Source organism: Pan troglodytes, chromosome 17 (assembly GCF_028858775.2).
Source record: "Pan troglodytes isolate AG18354 chromosome 17, NHGRI_mPanTro3-v2.0_pri, whole genome shotgun sequence".
NCBI classification, from domain to species: Eukaryota; Metazoa; Chordata; class Mammalia; order Primates; family Hominidae; genus Pan; species Pan troglodytes.
Window position 1 is genome coordinate 25,696,158 of NC_072415.2, and position 26,818 is coordinate 25,722,975.

Consider the following 26,818-nt stretch of genomic DNA (forward strand, 5'->3'; position numbering starts at 1 on the left):
AGTTACATTTTCCAGGGATAGTTGCAAGTGAAGAAACCCCATAAAACACTGGAGATGACCTTGATTACCTTTGTTCTTGGAAAACCTTATTTAGCTGGAAAAATAGGGGAGAGGCTGGTGGATTCTGGGTGGCTTTAGCTTTGGGTTTGTAACCCACATGGACCTGTTTCAAGCTGGGTGACATCTAGTGTGGGTTGTTCACACTGCACAGACATTATTAGGGAATAGATACCTAAAGTGAGCAATGATTAGGAGGATGAAGTGAGCATAAGGCAGTCCCAGTACCTTTAAGGTAGAACTGGGTGTATGAGCGGGGCATGCAGACACAGTTTTCAGCTGGGTGAGGATAGGGGAAGAACTGATGTTTCTTGATTGATCTCAGGGCTGTTCTTACACTTGCGGGGGGCTCTGTTGGCTCTTCCTTGTGAAGGGTGTATGCGTTATCTTTCCTGTGCCCTGGCCGGCCTTGCTTTTTCTAAAGTGATGACCTTGAGGACCTTCAAGCTTAGGAGCTTTCAGAGCCGGATTTGCCACCTGGGAGCGGAACCTGATAGTAGCGCCCTCCTCGAGCGCTCCATAGTCACTCTGTCCTTCCTCTTGCTCTCTTCCTGACGTTAGCAGAGGACTGGGACTCGCGAGAGAGGACTCACGGACCTCCAAGACCTATTAACTTGACAGACCCGCCCCTCTATTCGAGCCAGCCCAACTCGGAGAACTCAGAGTCATCCTCGAGAGTAAAGAAAGCTCTTAGAGTTTTTTTTTTTTTTTTTTTGACAAATCTATCTTAAATGTCAGTCCAATATCCACGGCGACGAGCCACAGCAGGTAATTAAAAGCAATTAACTGTCCCCTGCCGGGAAGTTTACCTTTCTCTCTCTTGCTCTTCCGACCTTCGTCGCGTGAAAGCGGTGGAAGTGCTTTGCTCCCTAAGCAGCAGTGTACATCGCCGAGCTGGCACAGGAATGAGGGATGGACTGAGCGGGGATTCACTCTCCTCCTCCCGCCGCCGCTGTGGCCGCGGGCGCAGCGGTGCATTGTGGAGGCAGAGCGCGCGGCGGCGGCTGGAGCTGCGGCCCCAGGATCTAGCGGCGGGAGCTGTCCGGGGTGCTGACCGTCCCGCCCGCCGCCCGCCCGCCGCCCGCGCAGCGCGCCCTCCTGCACCGGACCCCGCCAAGTCCGGCCTTCTTCCCATCCTCCGTCTGCCTGTCTTTCTCTCTTAATCTAGGGGCGTAGCGGCTGGAAGAAATCATGGTGTTCGCTCCAGGTACACCGCACCTTGCTTTTTCACCAAGTGTCTAGGAGGGGAGCGGGGTAGAGGACGGGGAGGAGAGGGAAAGAAGGCCTCTTTACCTTACGGCCCATCTGCGCGTTTTGGAGTTACTGTCTGTGCTCATGGGGCGGAGGAGTGCCTCGGCGCGTCGCCTTCGCCCCTCTCCCCAGTCCCGCCCCATCTGTCCTCTAACAATCTCCAGCCCTTCCTTGCCCTCGTCCCGCTGCTTCTCTTCCCATCTGGCTCTTCCACACCCCATCCGAACTCAGGAGCCTTAAGAACTGGGACTTTCGCCAGCAGCACCGGCACCTACACGGGCAAGAGAGTGGAGAGGTGGGGCAAAGAGTAGTGGGCTTCGGGCTACTTGCGTAGGAATCTCCTTCACTGCTACTTCCCCCTCCGCAGAATTGGCAAAGTGACCCGGGTCCTCCTGGCCTCCCGAGGAGAAGGAGGCGAAGTGGGCGAAGCCAAGGGGAGTAGGACGAAGGGCAGAGGAGCGATACTTCTTAAGGAATTAGACCTGAAACTCCGACCGGAGGCTGCAGCACAGAGGCAGCTACTGCGGCGCCGCTGGAGGTTGCCGTGTCTTTTTGGAGCAGGCAGTGAAGGACCTTGGTCCCTTTGCTGCTCTCCGTGGCTACTAGTTGGCGAAGAGTCAGAGTTGTCTGCGGTTGACCGGCTTGGCGGCGTGTGCGTGCGTGTGCATTTGAGTCCGCCCCACTGGAGCAAGGGAGGCCAGGCTAATCGAGGAAGCGGGGAAAAGCGTGGTCATTGTGAACGTCCGACGCTGTCTCTAGGGGTAGATCCAAAGTATTTCTCTCTCACGCATTTTAGGGTCTGATTTCGTTAAAGACTGCTGTGGAAAACGGAGTGGGGAAGGCTGGAGGGGCCTAGAACTCTCTAGCTTTGTTCCTGGGGTCTTTAACTTGAAAGATTGGCATGTATTTGCTGTGGTCATGGGCTTCAGATGGCTGGGGAGAAAAGGCGTAATGCATTTTTTTTTTTTTAAGGGAAGAATTGAGTGTTTTCTTCAAAAAATTCAATTTGCAAAACCTGAGAAGAGCAAGTCAGTCCCCTCCCCCTCCCCCTCAGAATGCTAGCTGGGGAGGGAGGGATGAGTTTCTGTAGGCTCTGGCTTTACCACAGGCAGTGGTTCTTAGAGGAACGCCTTAAAGGAATGCCCAGGAGCTCTTCCCATGCCCATCCTAAATAACTCAAGGGAGGAAGTTGTTCCATATAGCAAAGGACATTCAATCAACACTGGAGCAAGGAAGTTGGAAAACAGCTCTTTGCTGCATTTATACAGCACTTAACACTTTACAAAGCAGTTTCATGCTGCTATCTCATTTGATCTCCTAATTACCCTGAGAGTTAAGGAATATCATTCCTACTCTACCATCCCCAGGGAGGCTGGTTCCAGATAATCTTGCTAGTCTCTAATGGAGTTTTCTGACCTCGCATTCTGTCTTTTTCTCCCACAACCTTTCTTCCTGACAAAATATCTCACTGGCTCCAGGGGTAGATGATTTTTGGTCCAAGGTCAGATGTAGCCAGAGACTCAGCATATCCTTTCCATTCCAAGGAGGGGAGGGATATGGTGTTGTACAAGAGTTAGGGTTGTTGCGTGATGTTAACTAGGCATTTTCTAAAAGCAAGATCGTGAGTGATGGCCACTGTAATGAACAGTGGGGAATTTCTGGAGTAGACTGGCTTGGTTTAAAGAGCCCACAATTTGGACAGGACTTTACTTTTCCATTTTACTTTCAAGTTTTGTATTAGTGTTTTGTTCTGTGTGGAAAGTAGAAGTTATTCATAACTGTCAGAGATGGCGTGAATTGACCTGGATAGGATAGATACAGAAACGTCTGGAGAAACTTTTTTTTTCATCACTTCTTCAATTTTGGGGTTCTCTTGAAAAATCATAAGCATTTGGGACAATAAGAACAGGATGCTAAAAATACTGTGTCAACTTACCTTCTCATCTATGGATCATTTGTTTTCTAATTCGTATAGTGATGTGTATTATTCTGAAAGAAAAGCAGAACAATGAATTGCTTTTGAACTCCGCCAGATTTTCAGCACTGCAACCTCATTTCTTGCCTATTGCTTTTCTAAATCTCTATAATAATCTGGGAATCCAGATGTTTTGTACTAGTTAAAGGAAATACACTCCCACCCCTTTCTTTCAAGCTAACCTAACACTCAGAAAGGGAAGAAACAGGGTCATGTGCTAAGATCACTCCAAAATTATTAAAAGGGTGTTATATAAGCCAAGATGAATACAACAATAAATTTACAAGGAACTATTCATAAAATTGGGTCAGTGGGTACTGTGCCCTTCAAAACACATTGTAGCTTTTTTGGATTTTAGCACAGGAGGGCAAGAACCCTGAGGTACAGTTCTGAACTTGCCTCAGCTAACTGGTCTCCCTTTGAATGATTCTCCTGGCTCCTTACCTTAAAGGCAAAGGTGAAGAGTGACAGATATTTGTAGAACAAGTTCTAGTCCAGAAGTACAATGGAATGAGGGGGAATTAGAATGAGACTTTATTAACCCTATTTAGGATTTAGTCTTATATGCCATAACATATTCTTACATTTTTTTGTTTCAGTTAGTCTATAGATTGTAAAGAATACAGCTTAAATTGGACAGGGTATTTGGGTTGTTTTTCAGTTTGCATGAGGCAGACAGTTCAATTCTATTTTTTCCTCTTTCTCTTATTATTAATAGACTATAATTTAGGAGGGTTTTAATTTTGTGCATGCCAGTTTTCAAACCCCTTGAAGGTAAGGGGCATGACTACTGATTTTTTAAGGATTTAATTACTTGAAGCCCATCATTTATTTATGTTTCTGTCTAAAGGAACTATACAAAATTATTAACAGTTAAATGAGGTATAAAGTATACATATATATTAATTTCTGTGTAAGTACCATATATACCTAAATAGAAGTTAAACTAAGCTAGTCTACATGACTTAGGCTAAAGACTAAAATGAGGCCTCTTGCTTCCTTTTCCTAAATTGCTTTATTCCTCCTCCTCCCACCCCCATAAACTGAACGTAGAAAATTTCAAAAGCAATATGAGAAAGCTAAGAAGCATACTACCAGGGCCAAAGGAAAGGGGGTGACACAACCAATATGGAGCAATATATTTGTCCCATAATACTAAACTGATCCAGGTTATTTAGACTGTGGCTATAGCAATATCTTACATTCAGGAGGAAAAACATTTCTGGGAGGAGTTCTGTACTTCTAATACAGTGCTCTTGGTTTTGTGGGGAAATATCAAGGAATTATTACTAATTTGTAGACAAAGTCAATGAGGAACAAGGAAGAAAGACCACTGACCATTGGTATTAAAGGTGACAAAGTACACAAGAGAATGTCAGGATATTTCTTGGCCTAATTCCAGGAAGAGAAAGAGGGAATGTTCACAAATTCAAATGCCTTTTCAGTACCATGGTTTCACCCAAAGAATTCCAGACTCCGAACAATCAGGTTTCTTTTCCTAAATTCCTTCTTCCTTGAGGAAGAGCTAATAAGAAACAGAGTGTGAGGTGGAAAGTGAGGGCAGAAGTTACCTTATCCCTGGGCCATTCCCCACTTTCTTTCATGATTAATATATAATTCAGGGATTAGTCTATCTTTCTTGTGAATAGGCCTAATATATACTTGATTTGCTTGGATTGCCTTCAAGTCAGGTGAATTGCCAACATAAAAATATTTCTTTTCTTGCATAAAAATTAGGCAAGGTATGATAACAAGGATTTCATGGAGGAATAAAAATGGTGTAATTGTAAGCAAAAAGACAGCCAGTCTCTTGACATCTAAGCTTCATCTGAAAAATATTTCGCACCAATATTTCTAGAAAGAATTTCCAAATACATATAAGAAAGTATTTATTGCAAGGTATTTATAACTTTTATTCATTTATATAAACCTCTTAACAAATTCCTGACACATTGATAAATAAACAAATTATATATCTGACTGTCATAACTGTGAGGTTTACAATGTGCCAACACAAAAAATTCTTTTCTGTTAGCATAGTCTTTCAACTTCTATTTATGTATTATTTTAAAAATTAACATACAGAAAAATTGGCTTTTTTGGCATAGAGTTATATGAGTTTCAACATATGTATAGATTCATGTAATGACCACAAAACAGTTTCATTCCACTTAGTTTTTCTCTTGTGCTACCCCTTTGTAGTCAAACCGTTCCCCCTTCCCCCTCACCCCACCAATCTCTGGTGACCACTGATCTCTTTCCTATCCCCATGGATTTGCCTTTTCAGACTGTTGTATAAATGAAACCATACCAAGTTTTAGACCACTGGGAATGCTTCAACCACATACCGTAGATAGAATGGCTTACAAATCATAGAAATTTATTTCTCACAGTTCTGGAGGCTGGAATTCCAAGTCCAAGATGTTGGCAGATTCGATGTGTGGAGAGGGCCCACTTTCTCATAGACAGCACCTTCTGTAACCCCAATACTTTGGGACGCCAAGGCAGGAGAATTGTTTGAGGCCAGGGAAATTTTAGAACATAGTCCTTGTCTCTACCAAAAAAGAAAAGAAAGAAAGAAAGAAAGAAAGAAAGAAAGAAAGAAAGAAAGAAAGAAAGAAAGAAAATTAGCTCTGTGTGGTTGCACATGCCTGTAGTTCCAGCTACTAGGGAGAATGAGCTGGGAGGATCCTTTTTGAGGTAGGATTGAGCCACTGCACTCCAGACTGGAAGACAGAACAAGATCCTTTTCCTAAAAACAAACAACAACAAAACCTAATTGACTATATTTATGAGCATCTATTTTTAAACCTTTAGTCTGTTGAATTAATCTATATGTGTGTCCTTTCATTAAGACCACACTGTCTTTATCACTATATTTTTATACAGGTGGAGCATGCCTAATCCAAAAATCTGAAATCCAAAATACTCCAAAATCTGAAACTTTTTTGAGCACTGACATGATGCCACAAATGGAAAACTCCACACATATTTAACACAAACGTTGTTTGATGCACAAAATTATTTAAAATATCATTGAAAGCTACCTTCTATGTGTATAAGATGTATATGAAATATATGTGTATAAGAAATATATGCATATAGGCTATGTGCATAAGATATATATGAAATATGAATGAATTTTGTATTTAGACATGAGTCCTAGTCACAAGATACCTCATTATGTATATGCAAAGATTCCAAAATCTGAAAAAAATCCAAAATCTAAAATGCTTCTTGCCCTTAGCATTTTGGATAAGGAATACTCAACCTGCAGTAAGTCTTAAAACCAAATAGTGTAAGTCCTCCAACTTTTTTTTTTCAACATTATTTTGGCTACTGTAGTTCCTTTACCTTTCCATATAAATTTTAGAGTCAGGTTGCCTATATCTACATAAAAGCCTGCCTAAATTTAGATGGAATTTCCTGAAATCTATGGATCAGTGTGTGGAGAATGAACTTCTTAACTATGTTGAGCCCCAATTCATAAACAGATGTGTCTCTTAGTTTATTTAGCTCTTCTTCATTTCATCAGAATTTTGTAGCTTTCAGCATACAGATCTTGCATATTTTGCTATATTATACCTAAATGTATCTTTTGGGGGGAGCTATTGTACATGTAATTTAAAAACAATTTGATGTCCGCACATTCATTGCTAGTTTATACTATGTATGGTTCAATTTCGCATGTTGACCTTGTTTTCTATGTTCTTGCTTCACTCTTTATTAGTTGTAAGAGATAAGTTGTAGATTCCTTAGGATTTTTAAATGTAGACAGGTACTTTGAAAAAAGTTTTATTTCTTCTTTTCTAATTTTATGCCTTTTTGTACAGACTAGTGCTTCTAGTACAATATTAAATAGGAGTAATAAGAAGACATTCTTGCCTTGTTTACAATCTTAGGGGAAAGCATTCAGTCTTTTACCATTAAGCATGAAATTAGCTGCAGTTTTGTTTTGTTGTGGATACTTTTTATTAGGTTAGAGAAGTTTCCTTCTATTCCTAGTTTGCTGAGAGATTTTATCATCAATAGATGTTGAATATTTTCAAATGTTCCCTCATCACCAATTTACATATTGAAACCCTAACCTCTACTGTGATGGTATTTGCAGTAGGGCCTTTGGAACATAATTAGGGTTAGAAGAGGTCGTGGGGGTGGGACCCTTATAAATGGAACTAGTAACTTTACAGAAAGAGACATGAGAGATATTATCTCTTTCTCTGCCATATGGGAATACAGGAAGAAGGCATTCATATGCAAGTTAGGAAGAGAGCCACACACCAGGAACTGAACTGGTTGACACTTTGATCTTGGATTTCCTAGCCTCTAGAACTGTGTAAAATAAATGTCTAAAGTTTAAGCTACCCAGTCTATGATATTTTTATTATAGTAGCACAAACAGATTGGGCTACTATTAGAAAATGATGTGAATTTTTCAATTTTTTCTGCTTATATAAGACCGATTGTATAATTTCTTTTTTAAATGTTTCCTTCACCAGTAAAACTATATGGTTATAGAGTTTTGTTCATAGGGAGGTCATTAATTACAAATTCAATTTTTAGTAAATATAGGTTTATTTTGTTTATCTTGAGTGAATTTCAGTAGCTTTTTAGTAAATTTGCTTATTTCATTTAATTTGTTGAATTTTCATGAATACAGTTGTTTGTAATATTCTCTTTTCTATTTAATGTACATGGGTTCTATAGTAATAACCCCTGCAAAACTCATGTTGAAATTTAGTTGCCATTATAACAGTATTAAGAAGTAGACCTTTAAGAGGTGATTAGGTCATGAGGATTCTCCCCTCATGAGTGGATTAATACCACTATTGCAAGAGTGAGTAATTAGTTATCACAGAAGTGAGCTGTTGATAAAAGGATGATTTCAGCCCCATTACTCTCTCTGTCTCACATGCTTGCTTTTGCCTTCCACCATGGGGTGACCCTTGCCAAATATGAGCACCATACTCTTGGACTTCCTGGCATCCAGAATCGTGAGCCAAATAAATTTCTTTTCCGCATAAATCACTAAGTCTGTTGTATTTTGGTATGGCAACACAAAATGAACTAAGACAGAAAATTGATACTGAGAAGTTGGACTGTTGCTATAAAAATACCTGAAAATATGGAAACAACCTTGGAACTGAGTAATGAGTAGGAGCTGGAAGAATTTGGAGGAGCAGACTAGAAAAGTCTGTATTGCTGTGAACAGAGCATTAAAGGTGATTCTTGTGGGGGCTCAGGAAAAAAAAAAAGAGAGCTGTAGGAAAAGTCTGAAATTTCTCAGAGATTATTTAAGTGGTTGTGACCAGAATGTTGGTAGAAATATGGATGGTAAAGGATAAGGCCTCAGATGAAAATGAAGAACAAGGGGTTGAAAATTGGAGTAAAGGCCATCCTTGTTATAAAGTAGCAAGGACATGGACTGAATTGTGTCCATGCCTGAGAGCTTTACAGAATGCAGAATTTAAGAGTGATGAATTAGGATATCTGGCATGGTTACTTTTAATAGCATACAGTGAGATGTAAGAGGAAAGGAATGACTTAAAGACAAAATTTATAATTAAAATGGAAGCAGAGCAGAAAAATTTGAAAAATTAAGAGCCTGGCTATATAAAGAGTGAAAAAGTGTGTTTGTTAGAGAATGCTGAGGGCAGAATGCTGTGGCCAAGTCATCATTTGCTAGAGAGATTACAATGGATAGAAGGATGCCAGGTGTTATTCATAAAGACAATGGGAGAAAGATTACAAAGGCATTTCGAAGATCTTCTAGGTTGCCCCTCTTATCCCTGGCTCAGAGCTTTAAGAGGGCAGAATGGTTTTGGGGGATGGGGATGAGGTGCCCTCCACAGGCTTGCTGCACAGAGTTGTCTTGGGTCTCTGCTCCCTACATTTCAGCATAACTCTCCTTGGCTGCTCCAGCCGTGACTCAAATGGGCTCAGGTGTAGCTCTACCTGCTGCTCTAAAAGGTACAAGCTGTAAGCCTTGGTGGCATCTACATGAAGCTAATTCTGCGAGTGCAAGAATATAAAAGCTGTGAAGGCATGCCTTTTTCCACCTAGATTTCAAAGAAAGTCATAATTGTAAGGTCAGCTGAGAGAGAAAGGACAAGAGAGAGAGGAGACCCAAGTTCAGGCAAGCCTTTATTAACCTGCTGGCTGCCCTCTTAACAGTCAGAGGAGCAGCTCTGAGCTTACAAAATGAGGGGTTTATATTGGGTAGGGGAGTTTGGGGGAGTTCTTTGGTATGGCCACATCCCGGAGTTGTTTGCTGGTTAATTTTGCCACATATCACTTTGTGACATTTATGGTAGAATTTACAGGAGGGTGTAGGTAAAATTTGTTTATGCTTCCCATGACATCCCCCTGTGCAGTCCGGATGGCTTGTAATTAGGGTTTGCTTTTTGCAGCAAGGCCTGATAGGTAAAGTCTGCTGGCTTCACAGCGGGACCTAGATAAGGGCTTAGAAGTGTAAAGGGGCTCAGGGGGAAGGGTGGGTGGCACAGAGAAGAGTTGCAAAGCATAATGGGGAGGGGTGGGCAGCACGGAGAGGTTTAGGGGAAGTGTCAGCAGTACCAAGAAGCTTTTTTGGGGAGGTTTGTCCTTAACAATAATCAACCTTGGTGCCCAGGAAGAAACTTGCCCATGCGTGGAGCTGCCATAGAACTCCTCAGTAGGGCAATGCCAAGTGGATCCATGGAAGTGAGGCCACCCCTGAGACCACAGAACTGTAGGGTTACCAGCATAAAATGCCATCCTGGGAAAGATTCAGGCAAAAGACTTCAACCCAAGAGAGCTGAAGCATGAACTGAGCCCACCAAAACCATGAGGGAAAGGTTGTCCAAAGCCTTGAGGCCCAACTCCTGTCCCAGGGTGCCTAGGATTCAGGACATTGAGTCAAAGAATATTATTCTTCGGCTTTAACATTCAATGTTGTTTTCTGTTGGGTTTTGGACTTACATGGGGGTCAGTTAACCCTTTTTTCTGGCCTATTTCTCCCTTTTGGAATGGGAATGCCTATCCTATGCATGTCCTACCATTGCATTTTAGAAATAGGTAACTTGTTTTGATTTCACAGGTTCACAGCTAGAGGGAATTTGCCTCAGGGTAAATCACGCCTTGAATCTCAGCCATCTTTGATTTAGATGAGACTCTGGACTTTGAACTTTTGAATTGATGCTGGAATAAGTTAAAACTTTTGGGACTATTGGGATTAAATGAAGATACTTTGCATTGTGAGAAGAACATGAGTTTTGAGGGACTAGGGATGGGATCCGGTAGTTTGGATGTCCCTCCAAAACTCATGTTTAAATTTAACCGCCATTGTAACAACCACATTAAGAGGGGGGACCTTTAACAGGTAATTAAGTTGTGAAGTTTGTGTCCTCATGAATGGCTTAATGCCATTATTGTAGGAGTGGGTTAGTTATTGCAGGAGTGGGCTCCTGACAAAAGAATAAGTTTGGCTCCATTTCTCTCTGTTTCATATATGTGCTTCTGCCTTCCACCTTCCCACCATGGGATGATCCTCACCAGATGACAGTGCCATGATTTTGGACTTCCCAGCATCCAGAACCATAAGCCAAATTAACTTATGTTCTTTGTAAATTGCCAAGTCTGTAGGTATTATGTTATAGCAGCAGAAAATGGACAAAGACATTTCCCTTTCATTCTGGATATTAGTAATCTGTGTCTTATCTGGTTTTCCTTGTCTGCTTGGCTACAGGTTTATTAGTTTTTAAAATCATTTCAAAGATACATCTCTTAGTTTCATTGATTTCTTTATTGTTTTTCCTGTTTTCAATTTTGTTGATTCCTGCTCTTTATTATTTCCTTTTTTCTTCTTGCTTTGACTTTGTTTTGCTCTTGTTTTTCTTGACTTAAGACAAAACTTATATTGTTTATATTAGATCATTCTGTTTTCTAAAATAAGCAAATTTAATGCTATAAATTTCCAGCTAAGCATTGCTTTAGAGTATTCTAAAAATTTTGATGTTGTATTTTCATTTTCATTCATTTCAAAATATTTTCTAATTTCCCTTGAAACCTCCTTTTTGTCCCATGGATCATGTAGAAGTGTATTGTTTAGCCTCCAATTATTTGGGAATTCTCTGGATATATTTTTGTTATTGATTTCTAGTTTCATTCTATTATGATTGGATAATAAACTTGCAATTGTTTCAGTTGTTTTAAATTTGGTAAGGTATGTTTATAAGCCAGAATGTGGTCTATCTTGGTGAATGTTTTACATGCACTTTAAAACAATGTATATTTTACTCTTTCAGGTGGAATGCTCTATAAATGTCATTTTGATACAGTGAGTTGAAGGTGTTGTTTACTTCTTTTATATCCTTACTGATATTCAGCCTACTTGGCATATTAATTACTAGAAGAGGAGTACTAATGCCTCTAGAAAAAATTGAGGATTTTTCCATTCCTCATTTTGGTTTACCACTTTTAGTGGTATGTATTTTGAAGCTCTGTCATTAGATGCATGTACACTTGAGATTGTTATGTCTTCTTGGTGAATTGGCCATTTTATTGTTAGAGAGTGTCCCTCTTTATTTCTAGTAACCTCATTCTGAATGTTATTTAGACTGATAATAAATCCAGTGCTTTTTTTCAACTTTTATTTTCAGTTCAGGAGTACATGTTCAAGTTTGTTACATAGGTAAACTGCATTTCACAGGGGTTTGGTGTACGGATTATTTTGCCATCCAGGTAATAATCATTGCACTTGATAAGCAGTTTTTTATACTCTCCCTCCTCCCACTCTCTACCCTCAAGTAGGCCCTGGTGTCTGTTGTTCCCTTCTTTGTGTCCATGTGTACTCAATATTTAGCTCCCACTTATAACTGAGAACATGCAGTATTTGGTTTTCTGTTCCTGTGTTAGTTTGCTTATGATAATGGCCTCCAGCTCCACCCATGCATCTATGGAGCTCCAGCTCCTACAGCTCCAGCTGCATCCATGTTGCTGCAAAGGACATGATGACATTCTTTTTTATGGTTGTGTAGTATTCCATGGTGTATATATACCACATTTTGTTTATCCAGTCTACTGTTGATGGGCATTTAGGTTGATTCCATGTCTTAGCTACTGTGAATAGTGCTGTGATAAACATACACCTGCATGTGTGTTTATGGTAGAATGATTTATATTTCTTTGGGTATATACCCATTAATACGATTGCTGGGTCAAATAAGTTCTTTGAGAAATCACCAAACTGCTTTCCACAATGGCTGAACTAATTTACACTCCTACCAGGAGTGTATGAGCATTCCCTTTTCTCTGAAACCTCACCAGCATCTGTTATTTTTGTCTTTTTAAGAGTAGTCACTCTGATTGTTGTGAGATGGTATCTCATTGTTTTAATTTTCATTTCTCTAGTGATTAGTGATATTGAGCATTTTTTATATGCTTATTGGCTACATGTATGTCTTCTTCTGAAAAATGTCTGTTCACGTCCTTTGCCCACTTTTTAATGGGGTTGTTTATTTTTTGCTTGTGAATTTGTTTAAGTTCCTTGTAGATTCTGGATATTAGACCTTTGTTGGATGCATAGTTCGTAAATATTTTTCTACCATTTTGTAGGTTGTCTGTTTACTATGTTGATAGATTCTTTTGCTGTGCAAAAGCTCTTTAGTTTAATTAGGTCATATTTGTCCATTTTTGTTTTTTTCGCAATTGCTTTTGGCATCTTCTTCATGAAATCTTTGCCAGGGCCTATGTCCCAAATGGTATTTCCAAGGTTATTTTCCAGGGTTTTTACAGTTTTAAGTTTTACATATAAGTCTTTAATCCATTTGAGTTGATTTTTTATATAATGCAAGGAAAGGGTCTAGTTTCAATCTTCCACATATGGCTAGGCAACTATCCCAGCACCATTTATTGAATAGAAAGTCCTTTCCTCACTGCTTGTTCTTGTCAACTTTGTTGAAGATCAGGTGGTGGTAGGTGTGCAGTAATATTTCTGGGCTCTCTATTCTGTTCCATTGGTTTATGTGTCTGTTTTGGTACCAGTATCATGCTGCTTTGGTTACTTGCAGCCTTGTAGTATAGTTTGAAGTTAAGTAATGTGATGCCTCCTGCTTTGTTCTTTTTGCTGAGGGTTACCTTGGCTATTCAGGACCATTTTTTGGTTCCATATGAGTTTTAAAATAGTTTTTTTCTAATTCTGTGAAGAATGTCATTGGTAGTTTGATAGGAGTAGCATTGAATCTGTAAATTGCTTTGGGCAATATGGCCATTTTAACAATATTGGTTCTTCCTATTCTTGAGCATGGAATGTTTTTCCATTTGTTTGTATCACCTCTGATTTCTTTGGGCAGTGTTTTATAATTCTTGTTGTAGAGATCTTTTACCTCCCTGGTTAGCTGTATTCCTAGGTATTTTATTCTTTTTTGTGTCTATTGTGAATGGGATTGCATTCTCAATTTGGCTCTCAGCTTTGAGGTTATTGGTGTATAGAGATGCTACTGGTTTTCATGCATGGATTTTGTATCCTGAACTTTGCTGAAGTTGTTTATCAGAACTAGGAGCATTTGGGCAGAGACTACGGAATTTTCTAGGGATAGAATCATATTGTCTGCAAACAGACAGAGTTTGACTTACTTTCCTCCTATTTGATGTCTTTTATTTATTTCTTTTGCCGATTGTTCTGGTTAGGACTTCTGGTACTATGTTGACTAGGACCGGCTTTCTTTTGGTTAGTGTTTGAATGATATTGTGGATCCTCATTATTTGTGAATATCATATTTGCAAATTTGCCTACTCCCTAAAATTTATTTGTAACCCTCAAATCAGTGCAGCACTTTTGCTGTCATTGTGGGGCATGTGCAGAGTGGCAAAAAAATTGAGCCACCTAACACATTCCTAGCTAAGGTTGAACACTCTCTCTTTGTTCCAGCTCTGATACTATGAACAAATGTTCTTTTCGTGTTCTATTAGTGCCATGTGTTTCATATTTTTGTGTTTTTTGTTAGCGATTTCACTGTTTAAAATGACTCTTGAATGTAGTGCTGAAGTGTTTCCAAGCACAAGAAGCCTGTGATGTGCCTTATGGAGAAAATACATGTGTTAGGTCAGCTTGTTCTGCCATGAGTTACAGTACTATTGGTTGTGAAATCAATGTTAATGAATCAACAGCATATGTTAAGTAAGGTATCTTTAAACAGAAACATATATTAAACAAGGTTGTGTATTTATTGCTCAATTGTAAAAAATATTGTGATAGAGGCTCATGGAAACTAACCCTGATTTTTCCTAAGAGCAATGGTTTCATATGATCTAATTAAGTGTTTGCAGTAACTTTATAGAAAATAACAACTGTGAATAACAGGAATCAACTTTGCATTATTTTCCTTCATTTTTACTTTTAAACTACCTTTTGCATTATAGTCAACACTGGGTTTTTTTTTTAATTTTGCTTTTTAAATCAACTGCATACAGTTTTAAAGGTGGTTTAAGTTGGCTACTGACTGCCTACATGTCTTTCTTCTCTAATTACTATATTTTCTGATTTTCCATTACCATTTAAAATTGAATTATATTTCATCATTTGAAAATTTTTGTTGTTGTAGTTTCAGAAATTTTAGAAAGCATAATTAACCAAATTAAAATATAAAAATCACTCACAGTATCATTCAACTAATCATTATTAATATGTTGAATATAATTTCCTATCCTTTGTCTGTATGAATATATCTTTCTATTTTTGTAACAAAAATTTTATCCTGACATGCATATTATTTTTTGATGTGATTGTTTACACAATGTACTCTTAATTTTTTCATGTCATTCAGTTGTCTTTTATATATCATTTTTAAAAAAGACATAGAGCAAAAGGTGCCATTATTTATATTTTTCCTTTCAGATGATAAAAGTGAGGCTCTAAATGCCTGACCTATTTTAGTTTGCAGAACCAGGATTTGAAAGTTGGGCCACTTTTTTTCTGTATGCAGCACAGTTATTAAATAGGAGGCAACAAACAATTTGCATAATAGAGTTAGGGACAAAAAAATATGTGCACTAGGTAAAACTGGTGTCTTTAGAAAGAATCTTCTGTATGTCCAGCACCTTTTCTTCAGAGTTAGAGGATATAAGATGCTCTTCTCTCTTGCAGAGAAATGGACTCTGTCCTTGCACAGTTCCTAGATTCTTCATGTACTCCTGGATGCTGCTGTCAGGGATGGAGAGTAAAAGAATAGGCAGCCAGAATCACCAAAAGTTGTCTAGAAGAATAAGAAGACCTAATAAATTCACACCGTGCTTTGTAGTTTTGAAAGCATTTATGTTAATTAAGTGCCACATGCATGAGCTTTCTTGAGGTGAAAATCAATGGAATTGGACTAGTTATAGTCTCTCCTTCTCTATAAAACTGATAAGAGTATTTCAGTTATTCCATAGCAATTCAAATATGAAGCAAAGTTGGTTGTTGCAGAAGCTTGGGTTTGGGGACACACAGGTCAGGGTTCAAACAACTAATTTCTGTCACTTTCACATTTAGTGGCATTGGGTAAGTTATCCAAGCTTGCTGATATACCTATTTGAAAAATGAATATCATAATATCTGTTTTCCAGAGTGGTAGTGAAAATAAAGATGAATTGCCTAGCCCACGGTCGGCTAAATGGAAGCTATTACTGATGTTATTGTTGTTTTAAAGAGGAATAACTAATAATGTGCATCTTATATACATTTGCATGTGGATGATCTCAACATTGGATCATCAGTTAGGAGCTAAACAGTTGATTGTTTCTGTGGAAAAAGACCAACTTACTGGATCACTATGTTACCTGTGCAGACATTAAAAATTTAAAGCAAAATGCTACAATAAGCTAGGCTGATGATAAAGCAGATGTCTGAGTGCATCCTGAGATGAATAAGTTATGAATCATGGAAAGTTGCTGTTTAAAGGCTAGCAGCTGCATGCTTGAAAGCAGATGGCCATCTTGCTGATCTGAATAATTCTGATCTCGTCTATATTTAAAAGCTGAATACGTTTAGGTATGAGGATGAACGTGTAAGTACACTCAATGGCCCTGAATGATGATTTTCTGGTGAGGGTATAGTGCATTATGTTTTTAATACTTCATTACTTAGGTAGGGTCAATTTGTATTGTGAGGTATTAGGACCTACATTACCATCCTGTGGTCTTATATCAGAGCCAGATACATATATTCTTGGATACTATTCTTTGACCATTATCTTTGGTCTTGAATGTTCTTAGGAAGAAGCCACAAACCTTGTTGGTGAAACAACCATGCAGTCACTAGCTAGGGATTAGGAGAGGGTTGGTGTTTTCTTCAAAAGCAGTGACTTGCTATGTGACTTTGAGTAAGTTAATATAACTCCTGTGCCTCTTTTAAAATCTTGTTCCACATCATCATCTTCAGCATCCTTAGAGGTTTAGCATCTTAGCTCTCACTAATGACCTTTACTGGGCAGATGAGATGAATGTAAGAAAAGGCAAGGGAGCTAACATTTGTATAAGACCTACTCTGTGCCACATGTATCACATGTACTTTTCAGCAAGGAACGACTTTATATAACTAAATGCCAAAGTAGAACTGTCTTTCTTTAACATGTGGCTAAAATGCTGTTCCATATTCCAAATAGTCACAGCTGATGGATTTGCTGCAATGAGCAGACAAAAGTAAAATGCCTTCTCTCAATTCCTTTTAAAAATTATACTTCTTTTATTTTCTTTTTGAGATGAGGTCTTACTCTGTCACCCAGGCTGGAGTGCAGTGGTGCAATCACAGCTCACTGTAGCCTCAACCTCCTGGTCTCAATCAGTCCTCTTACTTCAGCCTCCTGAGTAGCGGGGACTACAGCCACGTGCCACCATGCCTGGCTAAATTTTACTTTTTTTTTTTTAAGAGATGGGGTTTCACTCAGTGACCAGACTGATCTTGAACTCCTAGGCTCAAGGGATCCTTCCATCTCACCTTCCCAAATTGTTGCTATTATAGGCATGAGCCACCACACCTGGCTGTATTTTCTTTTTTTCAAACTAAGAGAAGTGTTGCTGTGGCACTCCAGAAATACAATGAAATTATGAATGTAATATCTCTATTCTGGACAAGTATGATGAGTCTGTTTGACATTTAGACAGGAGGGCTCTATGGAATCCACATCTTGTGTTGCCTGACACAAGTTGTTAATTTTTATCTCCATGGAATTTATTTCTAACATTCTTGTGCACTTATTCCTGCCTTCCCATTTTATTTTTGCATTTTGGGGGGAATAAAAAGGGAAATTATGTGTTTATTGCCATACTGTAGAAGAGATTTTAATCACTCTCCAACCAGGGAATTTAGAATGAAGTTCCCTACAGCCTTAATTGCAATCCGACTCATGCTTCAGAGTAGATTATTTCACCACCTGATCAGGTCATGCTATACAAGTTAATAATTAACAGTTACTTTACTCTAAAAATAACTTACGTCAAGAAGCACAATATGTAAGGCTTCTCTTATCTTGCCATTCTTTGTTGTGCCTATAGGACAGTGCTAGTTGAGTGGAGCTGTTGGCCATCAGTAGAAAGAACTGGTATGACCACGCCTCCATGTACCTGCCTTAGACAGGGGCAGGTCTCTCCCCATGAATCTCTCAGTCACATGCACCTGGCATGGGAAAAGAGAAAACAGCAGCCTTGGTGGGAATGGAGCTGAAGATATCAGTTAAGGCCATAAATAGGTGGGCAGTATGGAGGATAAACACTTTATATAATTTGATTCATTTATTTCACAAACATTTGCTGCCTATCTTCTGTGAACTATGTACTCTGCTAGGTAGTGGGCAGGACTTTAATATAAAGAAGGACACTAAAGTGTCAGAGTGCTGTGATTGAAGGGCAGAGAACAAAGGTTGGAGAGGAAGATGGGTCAATTCTTTTGGGAAGAAAGTGAGTGTCTTGCTCTGGGTCTGAGTCCTCCTGGGAAGCCTGCAGTGGGGGTGGCTAAAGCTGTGCTCCAGTAAAGAAACCCTTCTCAACCGATAATCCCTTAGCACCACTGGGCCAAGCATGGGGCTCTGTTTGTGAGTGCTGGAGTGTGGGATGGGGACAGAGAAGCTACTGAAGGTGAAAGAGAGTCCTTTTGTCATGTCCTTTTAGGTACGTGAATATACCTTATAAAGAAATGGCCTTCAGTGCCTTTAAACAACAATAAAGATGTCCTCGAGGAAGGAGCATATTAAAGAGCTGAAAAGAAACTTTCTAAGGGGAGCAGATGTATTTGATGTGTGTCCTAACTTAAGCCCTTGAAGTTTATCTTCTACTTGAAGTTATCTTCTTTTAATGACCACTGCCACCACCAGAACAGGATGAAGGTGTGCCAGGCTCCTGATTTATCAAATAACTAAAACTACAACTACCATTAGATCTAGCAATCCCACTACTGGGTATCTACCTAAAGGAAAATAAATCATTATAACAAAAAGATACCTGCATTCATATGTTTATTGCAGCACTATTCACAATAGCAAAGATATCAAAGATATGGAATCAACCTAAGTATCCATCAACAGATGATTGTATAAAGAAAATATGGTATACATATATATATATATATATATACACATACATACATACATACATACATATACTCAGCCATAAAAATGAAGGAAATCATGTCTTTTGTGGCAACATGACTGGAACTAGAGGCCATTATCAGTTAAACAACTCAGAAACAGAAAGTCAACTACCACATGTTCTCACTTACAAATGGGAGCTAAATAATGTGTATGCATGGACACAAGGAGAGAAGTAATAGACACTGGAGACTCACAAGGGTAGAAAGGCAGGAAGTGGGTGCGAGATAAGAAATTACTTAATGGGTACAATCTACTATTCAGGTGATGGCTACACCAAAAGCCCAAACTTCACCACTAATCAATATATTCATGTAACAAAATTGCACTCTTATCTCCTTAGTCGATTTTTAAAAATGGTGCTTTGAGCATGGTTAGACATGTTTTTTCCTTAGTTTCTCTAACCATAGCTGAGGTTGACTTTTATTAAATAATACGAAGGGAAAACCCAAAGAAAATTGGCATACCAATACCTTTAAAGGGGCAGAATTTTTATCTGATTGCAAATATATTTTACTTCTTAGTTCCTGTTCCAGCTCACCCCATTACTATCTGTGCTTTGGCTCAGGGATTATCAGTGCTGGGTGCACCTGGAAAGCTCTGGGAACCACCCAGGCTGGTAAAATAAAAATCTCTAGGGAAGTGTTCTAAGCATAAGGATTTTTTAAAAGCTCTCCAGGAAGTTGACTGTGTGGTTGGGTTGAGAAGTTCAGATCTAACTTCTTAAGGGCAGGCACAACAGACAGGGGGCTTGCCTGATTCTTTATTCTCCATCTCCTTGTGCATCTCCTCTTGGCACATACAAGTGCTCTGTACATGTCGTATAAATGAATGAACAAATGATCATCTTTCTTTTTATCTCATAGTTTTCCCATTAAGTATAAACCGAGAGAAAATTCTAACTCTGCTGCTCATATAGGGGCCTTTCCCCTCAAGCCTAGCCCTGGTTTGAAGAACCCACCTTTCTGGTCATTGGCAGCTCTGCAGGATTGCCACTCTTTAGATACTGACAGTGATCTTGTCCCTCTTCCTTTTTTTGAGATGGGGTCTTGCTATGTTGCCCAAGCTGGTATTGGGCTCCAGTAATCCTCCTGCTTCAGCCTCCAGAGTATTACAGGCTCCAGCCACCATCCATGCCCAGGTTGTCCCACTTCTTCATGGTGAAATCTCAATAATTCAATTACCATAGCATGCACAAAACCATGCATATCAATAAGCAGGAGGGTCTGTCTGTCCTTAGGCAGATGAGTCCTGCTTTGGTTAGGCTAGTGGATGATGTACAGTCCTCCAAAACACAGGGCAGAAAGCAGGAGCATGCAGCCACCCAGAGCAACACCAACCTGGATGTGCACTGAGGACTTTAGGAACAGTCTTTCTTGCCTGGCTGTTTGCTTGCAGACGTGACTCTTAGATGGATAAAGAGTCACAGTTGAGGAAGGAATAAGACAGGGCCCACAACATTTATGCTCAGGAATTCCTCAGGCAGTGTTGACACTGTGTCTTCTCCAGTGATGTTCTAAGCAGCTTTTGATGTTCCTTCAGACAATCATCCAGGTCAAATGAAGAAATAGGGGCAGTGTTCTTAGTGCCACATTTCAGAAGGGCATACCACTGCAGATTTCAAACAGGCAAATTATTGAGGTAAGTATATTATCAAGTTAGGTTCAAGGCTTCTATTTTTGTCATACGACTTAACTTAGAAGCAGTTTATATATGGGAAATAAAAACAGCATTTTTATTATTTATAGAGTATTTATACAGTGCATGAGTCTGAAAATAAATATTTAATGTTATTTAATGTGCTAAGTATCTTACTTTGTTTAGAGGATTCTGGGATTGAATTGCCTAAATGTTTGTCAAACTTCTATAAAAGGTAATTATAGATATAGGTACACATATGTATGCATATATATATATATATATATATATATATATGGAAAATAGAAAATACATATGTAAAATGTCTGCATCCCCTAAAAAATAAGGCCAGTGTACAGGAATCATGGCATAGGAAAACATTGCTTGGCTTGAAATCAGAAACTTGGTTTTAATACAAGGTTTTTCTACTTAACTGCTATTTGATTTGAGGACAGTTACTTCATCTTTCTGAATCTCAGTTTACCTAATTATAGAATAGTAATAATAATTTCTTTCTTATCATATAGGGTTGCAATAATGATTTAAAGAGAAACATTATAAAATCTGCTTAGTAGAAGATACATCATATATAAATTTGAGTTACAATTTGCATTTAAGATTTTTAACTTTAATTGAAGGCTCACTTTGCATAAATCTATAAGAAAGAGAATTCTATGGTATCCTTAGGCATTTTAATAAGCAATCTTACTGAGCCCACTGCTGCCACTGGGCTAGCTGAGGTTGTGATTCCATTGGGTACTGGCCTTTGGGAACTGCTGTATTTCATTGCATCCCGAGACCAACATATCCTGAAGCCACAGTGGGTGTCTGAGTTAAACTATATATACCCTTGGAAGTACATGAAGACTTTCCAGACTGTATATAGGTGCAGGGAGAATTTTAAGGGAATTAGTTTTTCTTAGAATTAGAATTTCCAAGCAGTATATAGGTGCAGGGAGAATTTTAAGGGAGTTAGTTTTTCTTAGAATTAGAATTTCTTAGAATTAGAATTTGTTGTTATCGTGTTTTTTCTTAAAGTTGCTTGAGAAACACCTACAGTTTTTATTATCTAGCCATTACTTTTCATAATTGCTCTTTTCTCTTTTTATGAAAGAAAGAGATGTGTCTCATCCTTTTCTAATCTCACATTGTCCTGACAGAAAAACACCAAACATTGGGAGGCACCAAACATTCAGGAAATGATCTTAAATGTTGGCATCTTATCATAACACTTGAATCCTACAGTGTCTACAGGATTTTAAACACTTGGCTTCCATAACACTTTTTCAATTGAAGTTCTGTCAGTCTTTATTTACCAGTTTGTTTTTTTTGTTTGTTTGTTTGTTTGTTTGTTTTTGAGACAGGGTCCCACTCTGTCACCCAGACTGGAGTGCAGTGGCACGATCTCGGCTTACTGCAATCTCCACCTCCCAGGCTCAAGCGATTCTCCTGCCTCAGCCTCCTGATTAGCTGGAATTACAGGCATGTACCACTACCACCCAGCTAGTTTTTACATTTTTAGTAGAGATGGGGTTTCACCATATTGGCCAGCTTGGTCTTGAACTCCTGACCTCAAATGATCCACTTGCCTCGGCCTCCTGAAGTTCTGGGATTACATGCGTGAGCCACCGTGCCCAGCCTATTTACCAGTCTTTATTTGTCAGTTTGGTAAAGACTGTCTAGGGCAGTGGTTCTCAACCAGAGGTGATTTTGTTCCTCTCTCCCTTCTCCAGGGGACATTTGGCAATGTCTGGGGACATTTTCCCTTGTCATGACTAAGGAGTACTACTGACAGGGCCAACTACATAATTTGCAGCGTCCATTGCAAAATGGAAATGTGGTGCTGTTGTTCAAAAAGCAGGACAAAATATCATTAAATGCACTAAAATCTAAAGTTTTTCTTACTTCTGTTAATCTATCTGTCTCCTCATATCATGGTGTTTTGAAATTGCCGTTTCATGTTTAACTAAGTTAAAAAAAACCTATAATTTAAAGTTATGAGCATGAATTTTATTATTCATTTTAATACTGTGCAATACTAGTTTCAAATAAATTAAACTCATATGCTGAATCACTAAAATTGTACAAGTTGAGTTTCATAGCTCGTACATGGTTATGTATTTCTTACCAGAACAGTGGAAACGCTGCATAAACTTACTGAACCGTTTTTATTTCACTTCCTGATATGCACATGTTCTACCAACATGCTCTACCTTTGGCTCACTGATGAGTTAGGAAGGGCTGAAAGGAAAAGGAACTAAGCACTTCTCTGCCTTTCCCTTGCCTTCTATGTCACTGTTTTCAGTGTAAGTTGTTGGCCAATATAGGGAAGTAACAAGAGCAAGAAAGAACATGATAGGGTCCCTTGGTTGTTTATGTTTCCTAGGATGCCATGATCTCTTTTTGTGTTCGAAGCAAGTTATAGTTCTAATAGAAAGCATGGCCTTCCACCTACCTACAACTCAGTTGTCGATGTCCTGTGCTTACCTTCTACTAACTTTGAGGCTTTAAGTCTCACTGAACTCACCTGCATCATGAGCCACTGTAATTCTGTGCTTGTGGGGCATTGCTTAGGCCTTATGAGTATACAAATGGGGAGGCAAGGAATGACAAATTGTACACATCTCCTCTCTGCAGGTGGGGTTCCATTGTTCCATTGAATTTCACTTACAAAATGCAAGTCTTATGAAGATAAGATCATTAAGAATTTTAAGACAGCAATGGCAGAACATTAAACCAAGCACAGAGTGCCTCTGAGTGCGAGACCCTGTGCGGCTACACTGGCTACCTACCCATGAAGCTGGCCCTGGCTACTGGTATCTGGTCAAGGGAGGCTAGGGATGCTGCTAAACCTCTTACTGTGCACAGAATAGTCCCTCAAATCAGTGACCACCCTGGAAAGGTTAGTATTCTGTCTCTGCAGGGCATCTGAGGCCTGCACATGAGGCCAGTTTCCTCCTCTTCAGTAGAGTTGTTCCCGTGGTGGAGTCGGCTCTGTTGTACAAATGTCACGATCACCCCATCTGAGACAATTGCTTTCTACATTTTTTTTTTTTTTGACAGAATCTCCCTCTGTTGCTCAGGCTGGAGAGGAGTAGCCTAGTCTCAGCTTACTGCAAACTTCACCTCCAGGCTTTAAGCGATTCTCGTGCCTCAGCCTCCCAGGTAGCTGGGACTGTAAGGGCACACCACCATGCTCGGCTAATTTTTGTATTTTTAGTAGGGATAGGGTTTTGCCATGTTGGCCAGGCTGGTCTCGAACTCCTGGCCTCAAGTGACCTGCCCACCACAGCCTCCCAAAGTTCTGAGATTACAGGGCTTTCTGCTCTTTGAGAGGCTGTTTACTCTGCAAAGTCAGGCCCCCTCAGTGCTTTATACAAGTGAGCAAACTTGCTTACCACTCTTTGCCATCAATTTGCTGATAAGACCAGACAAGGTGGCCTAGCTTTCTAAGGTGGACCTTGACTGCTCCTAGCTGAGTGGTCCTCACAGTCCCTATAGGCAGTATTCCCTTGAAAGGGAATTCTATGAGCACTGCCTCTTCCACAGCACAGGACTTAGGGAGAGGCAGCCCTCAAGAGCTTGGATCTCCCTAGGCAATCGTCCTCAGGATTGTTCCCACCAGCCTGGGTCATCTCCATCATCGAGTCCGCAGCATGACTGCAACTTCCCTGCAAGTTTGAAAGTCTTAAAAAAGGATGTTCATGGGAGAAAAGCTGGCATAGGTAGCCAGGAAACCCAGGGCAGGGAGCAAAGAGCAGGTATGGAATGAATACAAGGGGAGGGCTCTGGGGCAAGGGCTCAGTGCATCTTCCTTAGATTTTTGTTGTCACAAGCCAGAAAGAGTGCTGGAGTGGGTGAGCAAAGATCCCAGCCTGCCCAGAGTTAATTTTCCACCCTCTTTTTGCGGCTGCAATTCCATTTCTCGGTCTCTAATGGTGCACAGCAGATGGCCGAGGGGGGATCATGCCAAAGACGGCCCAGAGACAAGCACTTCCGTAGCACTTAATGCTACAGGCGCTATCAGTGCAACAGAGTGTTTAGAGATCACCAGCCCCTCTGCACTTCTGCACTCCTAGAGGTCAAAATGATTCTTTGAACATCATCTCCAAATTATCAGCAATTGAAACAGCTTGGTTCATATTAATTATTTATTAGTCAATCATTATGCGCCACACCTAGGCTAGTGCTAAACAGAGAGGACCCCTGCCCTCTGGGGCGCTGAATGTGTTTAGGCACAGAACCAAGAAAAACAACACCCCACCAGTTGTCTTGACTGTGTTTTTTCCTCCAAAGGAAAGCACATTATTTTATTCCAACTAAAATGTAACAAAACTCAACCCCTGATTTCTGTTTTGGCTCCCAGTAGAGCTGCCAGCTGTCCTTGTTGGGCTTTCAAGTCACTGATGGCTGTTCTTCTTTTTGGACATGGGGAAAATGTCAGTTTCTTGAATCAATGATTTGGAAAAAAATTACAGAAATTTGGAAAGCTATAAGATGTAACACACACAAAAAAACACCAATAATGGCCCATGATTTGATATTTTTAAAGTTTTGGTTAATTCTACAAAAAGCTTTCAGCAATTGTGTCCAGTTAGTCCCTAGGAAATTTCCATATATTATGTAGCTGTGTGATGGTCAGTAAAAGCAAGTTATCTCCTGAGAAGGAATCTGAGCATTTTCATGGCCATTAGTAATTAGTACCATTTATTAAGCTCTTTATTTTGCACATTACAATATCAGCTTGTGGGATTTTAATGATTCAATAATTTTTAACCAACTGTGAAATAAATATTTCCCATGTATTGTAACTTAAACAATGTTTAAATAAGATTTTTTTTTTTTTTTTTTTTTTTTTTTTGAGACGGAGTCTCGCTCTGTCGCCCAGGCTGGAGTGCAGTGGCGCGATCTCGGCTCACTGCAAGCTCCGCCTCCCGGGTTCACGCCATTCTCCTGCCTCAGCCTCCCGAGTAGCTGGGACTACAGGCGCCCGCTACCACGCCCGGCTAATTTTTTGTATTTTTAGTAGAGACGGGGTTTCACCGTGTTAGCCAGGATGGTCTCGATCTCCTGACCTCGTGATCCGCCCGCCTCGGCCTCCCAAAGTGCTGGGATTACAGGCGTGAGCCACCGCGCCCGGCCAAATAAGATTTTTAAACAAATAATTTATCTTGCTTCAAAGTATCTAATTATGTTGCAAACTTTAAAACAAAAGGTGTGTAATTTAGATTCCACACCTATTTTCTTCCATAATAACTCTTTTCTTCATTGGCAGAATTCTAATATTAAGTCTTAAAATGTTCCTTAGAGGGGGTTTTATAAATATGGTATAAATTAATTGAGTTAAGCTCCTTAGAAATTGCTTCCCCCAGCAGTAAAATTTCAATTTTTTATATATTTTTAATAAATATAAATAAAAGAGACCAAGAAACAAGCTATTTTCTGATATAGAACTTTATTCCTCCCTAAAATATGTTGTCAGCAATCATTTAGCCTTTGGTAAAGTAATTTCTTAGAGGCAAATACACATAGTTACATAAAAATTATGTAAAAATATATTTTAAGTCATTTGGTTAGATAAGATGCACATTGCAATGCCACAAGAAATCAATATGACTAATTATCAAAGATGAGTCATTCTTTAAAATTTTTTTTAAATTTTTAATTTTTGTGGGTACATAGCAGGTGCATATATTTATGGGGTACATGAGATATTTTGATACCAGCACACAATGGGTAATAATCACATCATGGTAAATGTGGTATCCATCCCTTAAGCATTTATCCTTTGTATTAAAAAATTCTAAGTATACTCTTATTTTAAAATGTACAACTAAATTATTGTAGACTAAAGTCATCCTGTTTTAATTTTTGTACCCATTAACCATCTCCACTTTATCCCCACTCCCCACTACCCTTCCCAGCCTCTGGTAATGATTATTCTACTCTCTGTATCCAAGAGTTCAACTGTTTTAATTTTTAGCTCCCCCAAATAAGTGAAAATATGCGGTTTGTCCTTCTGCATCTGGCTTATTTCACTTACCACAATGTCCTCCAGTTCCATCCATGTTGTTGCAAATGACAGGATCTCATTCTTTTTTATGGCTGAATAGTACTCCATTATGTATGTGTACCACATTTTCTTTATCCATTCTTCTGTTGATGGACACTTAGGTTGCTTCCAAATCTTGGCTTTTGTGGATCATGCTGTAATAAACATGGGAGTGCAGGTATCTCTTCGACATACTGATTTCCTTTCTTTTGGGTATATACCCAGCAGTGGCATTGCTAAATCATGCAG

The 26,818-nt window shown here is 39.4% G+C and overlaps 1 protein-coding gene across 2 annotated transcripts in view; it reads left to right on the forward strand.

Annotated features, from left to right (window-relative positions):
• Positions 1 to 265: 265 nt before the first annotated feature.
• The window catches only part of AKAIN1 (A-kinase anchor inhibitor 1), a 53,482-nt gene continuing 26,929 nt past the window's right edge, over positions 266 to 26,818 (forward strand). Inside the window, exon 1 of one of the 2 annotated variants that reach the window (XM_009433712.5) lies at positions 266 to 825. In XM_009433712.5, the coding sequence (XP_009431987.1) occupies positions 789 to 825 (37 nt within the window). In that variant the 5' untranslated portion in view covers positions 266 to 788. Of the gene's footprint in view, positions 826 to 887; positions 1,265 to 26,818 lie in introns of those variants that run through there. The other variant, XM_054672362.1, reaches the window with a different exon arrangement.